Consider the following 6815-nt stretch of genomic DNA (forward strand, 5'->3'; position numbering starts at 1 on the left):
AATACATAAGATCACAAAAACATCACTTTTTTTCTAAATGTAACCTATCCAAGTATTAAAAATTATGTACAGTTGATTCTTGTTGTATGGACGGAGAAAATCTATTTCAGTAGCCAAGGTATTTCTGTGTAACACACAGTTTGGTAACCACGCAGCTTTGTATTAAGGATGCAGCATTCTGAAAGTCTATAGTTTGAGTGACATTCAAAATTAAGAACAAATGACTGTTTTGAGTACAATCAGATCTCAATATATAGAAGAGTCATTGTGTATTCTTCTCACAGTACGTGGGCTCAATCTTTCACTGTTATGAGTTTAAAGGCAGCTTTTAAAGGGCTCCTGGATGTAGATGAGGAAAGGGAAAGATAAACCAAAACGGGTCAGTTAGGGCAAACAAATAAGGCTGTACAGGTCTCCAGTTTTTATTATCACAATAACAATCCTCATCTGCAGTTTTTGTGAAATACATGCATGTACTGTTTATCCAACCCTGAATATTTGGGCCATTATAATCATACTATAAATGTTTATGTTCTCACCTGGCTGAGTAGCTGCCCATGAAAGATGGTGTTGAGAACCTTTAGCACTTGCTTGGATAGTTTCCTCTTTGTGATGGGGATAACTATCCTGCGTTTGGACCCCTCTGTGTCCAGCTCCTGCTGCACCTTGTCCAGCAGCTCACACAAGAACTCCTGGGCGTCCTGCTGGTCGTACCCACGGAAAGCTGGGATGAGGTTCCACACAGAGTGCAGCATGGCGAAAGGAGACACTAAAGACCACCGGCCTGACCACATGACCCTGAAAAGTGTATGCAACTCATGGCACAGAGACATCTGCTGGCGGGTGGAGCACCGAGGCTCCTTGGGCTGGACCAACTCCGCAGCCTGTGGGGAAGGAGGGGTACTTTCTTTTTTGCCCGTGGACAAATTCCAACTGCCTGCCTTCCCCATGCGTCCAAGAGGGCACCCCGACAGTGCGGTGTTACCGCTGCTGACTACACCTCCTGTCACACCCTTCATGCCCTGGGAGTTATTGGTCTTGGCCAGCAGCTCCTCAGTCTCACACAGGTCCAAAGTGAGAAAACACTCCCTGAATTTCTGCAGGTGGCTCAGCACTTGCAATATTGAGTTCATGTAGCATGTGTTCCCCAAATTGCGCAGACCAGTGACACCTGGAGCGAGTCTCCGGCGGGTTACCGTGTGTGTGGAGTAGTATCTCCTCAGTTTGGCAGCTCTGCCATTCTGAGGAGCCTTTCGGGAGAGGGTTAGAAGGGAAGGCTTCTTGGGAGGAGGAGGTAGGCGTTCTGGAGGGTCGCGAAATTTGCGAGGAATGAGTGTGATGGTTGAACGTGGCGCCTGAGTAAGAAGCCTAGCACTCTTTCTGGGAGGGACGCTGCCAAGCTCTTCCATGAGTCTCCTTTTCACTTCTTTTTTTTGTCTTCTAGCTTCCTCGAGCTTCTCCTTGCGTTGATCCTGCAGCTCCTGATGTTTGCTGATCCACATCTGAAGCATCTTCCCTAGAAGAGCTTTCCTCCTGTGACGCAGGGCCAGCTGCATGGCAGGCTGTGGCCCACCTTCCCCAAGCCAGGGGGTGGACTCCCCACCAGTGGAGGAGCGTAGTGAGCGCCTACCTGGGCTGCGGACAGTGGAGAGCGCCCCTCTGAGGAGTTTGAGGTCTCCCTCCGCGTTATCATTGAGTACATAGTCTCCACAGGCGAAACAGAAGACATCCAGCTCACGCACCTCCATAGCCAGTGGGTGGTGTGACTCCTGAAAGTGTTTGAGTGAGTGCTCCTCCATGAAATGTCCACAGGCCACATGGGAGCACTTGAGGCAGGCCCACACAGAATCGGTGGTGTTGCAGTCGACACAGTGCCATTTTTGCGGATTTAGGATGGAATGGTCGTGGCCGAGACGAAGGCGTCCCACGTGCTTACAACGATCCATCTCTCCTGATACACATGTGGCCTCAGTGATAGGACACACGTCCTGTAACCAAGCTGCAACTCATTCTGAGGCAAGAAACACAGGGACAAAAGAACAAAGATCAACATCCGACCATTATAATCCAGTGAAAGCACTGATACACATATGCTATGCTAACGGTGTGCACTGGCACCAGTATTCTTATTAGTGGGTATACACACACTGTGATGTATAGAAAGTGACAGAAATTAACATGTATACTTACTGTAAAAGTAGTTTGCTCGATCAGGATTTGGACAATACATCACAACATCTGTAGAGAACTCAACAGCACTGTTTGATCACCCATGTCCGCTGTCACCACCGAAACCAACAGGAACAATCTGAGAAAACAGGGATGATGTCCAATTAATAACGCAACGCTGTTTCAATTAAATAATGACACAATGCACTAAAACTGGGAACATCAGAATAACAATCTACAAACAATACTAAGTGCTGCTCACCAAAAGACTACATATTTCTCCAATTCAAGAATATCCAGCATTTAGGAAATCCCCCAAACCTGCACTCTGATTGGCCATATCCACCAGTGTGGATCTGATATTAAAGGGCCTTTACAATAGTAGAAAATAAGTGCAGAACATCTGTCATAATTTCACTTTTGAAAATCTACTATTAACAAAGTAATTTTAAGAATTTATTAAATCAATACCAGACCCTGAAAACTGAATGTGACTGAAAACTCCTGAACAAAAAAAGGGTGTCTCTGCCTGATTGTTTAAAAACCACTTGATGAATGTGAGACGTTTCATAAAACACCTTTCTTCACTCAAGTGCTGGGCTCAGGATATACAAATAACACTGACATTAGATAGAATAAATAGCACAAATCACTGGCAGCCATCGGAACAACAGAGTATATGACATGTATATTTGTTATGGTGCATATATGGGCTGATAACGATCATATCTGACATAAAATATGTCTAATTAAAACACAATACAGGGAGCTGGTTTCCACTGAGACAACATTAAAGCTGTTGAATGTCTGTCCATTTAAATTAAGCCTAATCCATGTCATTGTCTGCCTCACCAGCACCAGCGCTGTGCTACACAATTACTCTCGCGTATTTGTTTCCCTCTTTGTGTAAACCCACTACTTTCAAAACTAAAAACTAAATAAATAAACAAACAAAATGAATGAAAAAAGACCCCATTAACTCGCAAGTGGGTGCAACATGTCTCCAGTGAACTTGCACAGGTCGTGCTATGTGTTGTTGTCGCTTATTGCAGGAGACTCTCTGAACGCATGTGGCGGTGATATCCACAAATGTTACAACACCCAACTGTGTGTGTGTGTGTGTGTGTGTGTGTGCTAAGCTACCCCACCATCACCATGTTGGGGCAGAACAAAGAGCAGTCAGTGAGCCACTCTCCAGGAACATCCAACAACTTTGTTGCTCTCAACAAACCCTGCGAGCAATAAGTTAGCCACCGCCGCTAACCGCTAGCTACGGCGGCTGTGCCCGGGATTATCGTCGCCGAGCCTTTTACCGCTCTCCTAACAATTAATGCACTTTGTTAAACGCGGACATTTGTGTGTTATTAGCTCGCTGTAGTGTCTATTGTTAGCTGCACGGCTATCTCGCCTGAGTGAGGACGTTATCGCGGTGAACCCGTCGACTGGCGTTAACTAACTATCAACACTGTGCAGTTAGCTCGCTAGCAGACTGCGCCGTTAACCGCGAAAGAAAAAAAAAAAAAAAACTCCCCGCAGACTTTCCTCACAGAGAGCCGGTTAACGGAGGCTCCCGGTTAACGCCGGGCCTCCTCCGCGCTCCTTACTACATTTGTACCACCCGATTAATGGAAAATCTGAGCAACGTTACCATCGCCAACATCCATCCATCCGGTTCACTCAAAGAGCTGGTTGTTGTCCTCCTTCACAGATTGAACAACCCAACTCTCGATCCGAGCCCAGACCCTGCTGCTCTCATTGGACCGGGACTGAGCGGCAGCCCGGCTCTCATTGGAGGACTGGCTGAACAACAGGCAGCAGGATGGACCGTCCGTCCGTCCACCGAGGCCACATGGAACAATAACCGAGGCGAGACTGAAAACCCGGGCTGAGAGGACGACTGACCCCCCCCTGTGTCCCCGAGAGCCCCGGGTCCGCCATGTGTCACCTGCTCGGCGGTAATGCGATAAAAAGCATTTGTGTATGTGCAGCCTCCTTTTTGAGCTGACTGTGGTGTGGTCGTGAGGAAGGAGCCTCTATCCCTGCAGATGATCGGGATTCAAGTGAACTAAGTGAAGTAGTAATCCAGCACCATGCTTGTGAAAACACATCACCTTTCCCACCATGTGTGTAGTGTTTTATATTTTAATAAAATGTGTATAAAAACCTATTATTCATTCAGTACTTTGTAGTAAACACCATGGAAGTCCTCTAGTGTCAGCTTCTTTTTTTCATTCATACTTTCTTCCCTGCAAACTGTAGCACCAACAATACACTGGTTATAAATTACATTAGTAGATAATTATTAGTGATGCATTATAAAAAGGCCCCTGCTACAGCCATGAGACCATCCCCACAGGTGACATCTTCTCGGGACTATGTGGGCTGAGCAGACTACGTTTGATTGACATGTTCATTCTTCCTTAGTGAAGACATTTTGACACATCACAGTAGGAAAATCAGAGGCGTAAACAATACAATTACTGATGCATGACTTCCATTTAGTCATTGTCATGGTTTACTGGGCCACTGGTTTTCCTGCTCGCAGCGCTCTGCCCAGATGCACACAGATGTCTTTGTTCATACTTCAATGAGGGTTATCAACTAATTAAACATAAGTCACCGCCTATTACAGGAACTCTTAAGATAAACCATTAGAAAGACTGTTTTAACACTCATAAAAATGTCTGTAGAGAGGGTTACAACCCCACCAACAGAACATTTGAAGTATGCAGTGTGATTATAAAAGGATCATTGTGGTCAGAAACAGACTCAGACTAGTGTTCTCCTTTACGTCTTTTTAATACAAGATGTTTTCATTAAATGGGAACATGTAATGCAATGTCGAGGCTCCAGAAAATGGAACTTCAGGCTTTTAAAAACGCCTAGATACCACGCCGATCCACAGGACCAGAATTTTAGTAACATTAATACAAACATAAAAAAATAGATCTCTCCATCGCCGCCGACATCTCAACGCACGTTACTTCCAGGGGCCTGCAGTTTACGAAGTTTGTTGAACAGCTCCAGGTACTGAGTCATGGTGTCAACGCAGTCCGCCGGTGCGAAGAGTCCTTCGGGCTTGGCAGCAAACACAGACGGCAGTTCGGGAACGCTGGAGCCAAGAAAGGACTGCATGAACTCCTTAATGAGATTCCAGCAGTCCCCTGGAACCACACAGGGACAGTACTCCACCTGAGGAACCCAACAGAGTGAATGCACGCACTGTGGGAAAATATAAATATGATCATAACGCTCTTGTTATATTCATGTACATACCTCTACTGATATCCCTCTGGCACTGGAGCTCATTGTAACTGTACCGACTTTTATCAAGAAGTCGCAGTAGCGGTATCGAGAACCTCGGCACTCCACCTTGTGGCCCTTGGCATTTTGGAAGTGACTTTTTAGCTTCACCATAAGAACGTCAAAGTTTGCGTCGGCTATCAGGCAGGGTCCGCCTTCAAACAGAGCCATGCAGCTCAGGGGAGTTTCAGAGTTGTGCATCACGTATAAGAGCTTGGTGGGCTGACCTGTAACAGACGGACCAGACAGACCGTCAGAGGTGTCAAGTAGTTTATTCACTCAAGTGCTGTACTTATGTATGAGCATTTTATATTTTTAGTTTTTGAACATAATAAAGTCTTCAAAGTCAATCAGTGATCAAACATTCAATCCTGTTTCTTTCTTTGTTATCAAAGTTAAAATATTTGATTCCTCCTTTTTGCTGTGAACCCCCTATAAACCACTCAAGGACCCCTGTTGGTCCCTAGACTGCAGTTTGAAAACCACTGATTTACAGGATAAGGCTGACTTTGACATGCAAAAATACAAAACTATTATAGGATGATGAATAACCAGCAGCATAATTGAGTATACAGCACATATCTATATACACAATCCACACTCATGTACTGTCAATTACATTTATGAATGCACAACATCTGCATTTAAGATTATTTCATTTTGGTATTGATTCTAGTCCTATCTCCTAGCGTAAACGTGATTTCGGTCAGGACAGTGGTCCCAACCAGGGGGTCGGCGGCTCCGCACCTAGGCCAAGAGCCTTCGGATTTTTGGGGCGGATGCGAGGCGCTTCATCGATTTTGAATGCGGGTATACCGCCCAGTATTTACGTATATCTCAGAATGTGGTCAAGAAGAACATTGCTTTTGTCAAAAAGAAAGGAAGTCTATTAAGTCTGTAAGATTGTTTAATTGTAAAACAAAAATACACAATACAAACAGGAAATAATCTGACCAAAATGTATCCAAATCACTAATTTTACATAAACTTCTCGCAGTTACTGAGTCCACTATTTGGGTTCATCGTAGACTTTTGAAAACAGTATTAAATATCTATAAAAATATGTCCCCTAAGCAGGAACCCTTACAGAAAAAGGTTGGGGACTACTGTTCTAATACAACCTATGACTTGCTATGAGTATGCTCAAAGAAGAAAAAGAAGTAGAGAATGAAATGTTACCGCTGACATTTCCTGTTGCATGGTATGTCTCACAGTCCACACAGAAGCTGCCCTGTTTCACAGCACCCAGCTGCTCCAGTTTCTTGTGCAGGGTGTCCACTGTCTGCTGCACGCTCTTCCCCTCAGTCACAGGCACATGGCACACACTGCAGGACACACACACA

At 45.0% G+C, this 6815-nt stretch overlaps 2 protein-coding genes across 3 annotated transcripts in view; both read right to left on the minus strand.

The window, feature by feature from the left end:
- usp49 (ubiquitin specific peptidase 49) overlaps positions 1–4091 on the minus strand; it is a 7350-nt gene extending 3259 nt beyond the window's left edge. The window contains exons 1-3 of one of the 2 annotated variants that reach the window (XM_035661405.1): positions 3818–4091; positions 2191–2308; positions 540–2011 (exon numbers count right to left, since the gene is read on the minus strand). In XM_035661405.1, the coding sequence (XP_035517298.1) occupies positions 540–1946 (1407 nt within the window). In that variant the 5' untranslated portion in view covers positions 1947–2011; positions 2191–2308; positions 3818–4091. Of the gene's footprint in view, positions 1–539; positions 2012–2190; positions 2309–2431; positions 3630–3817 lie in introns of those variants that run through there. The other variant, XM_035661406.1, reaches the window with a different exon arrangement.
- An 853-nt stretch (positions 4092–4944) lies between these two features.
- The window catches only part of med20 (mediator complex subunit 20), a 2173-nt gene continuing 302 nt past the window's right edge, over positions 4945–6815 (minus strand). The window contains exons 2-4 of the mRNA XM_035661451.1: positions 6652–6797; positions 5446–5699; positions 4945–5361 (exon numbers count right to left, since the gene is read on the minus strand). Of these exons, the coding sequence (XP_035517344.1) occupies positions 5140–5361; positions 5446–5699; positions 6652–6797 (622 nt within the window). The 3' untranslated portion in view covers positions 4945–5139. The remainder of the gene's footprint in view (positions 5362–5445; positions 5700–6651; positions 6798–6815) is intronic.

This window comes from Morone saxatilis, unplaced genomic scaffold (genome assembly GCF_004916995.1).
Source record: "Morone saxatilis isolate NCDOM2014 unplaced genomic scaffold, NCSU_SB_2.0 Contig18, whole genome shotgun sequence".
NCBI lineage: Eukaryota > Metazoa > Chordata > Actinopteri > Moronidae > Morone > Morone saxatilis.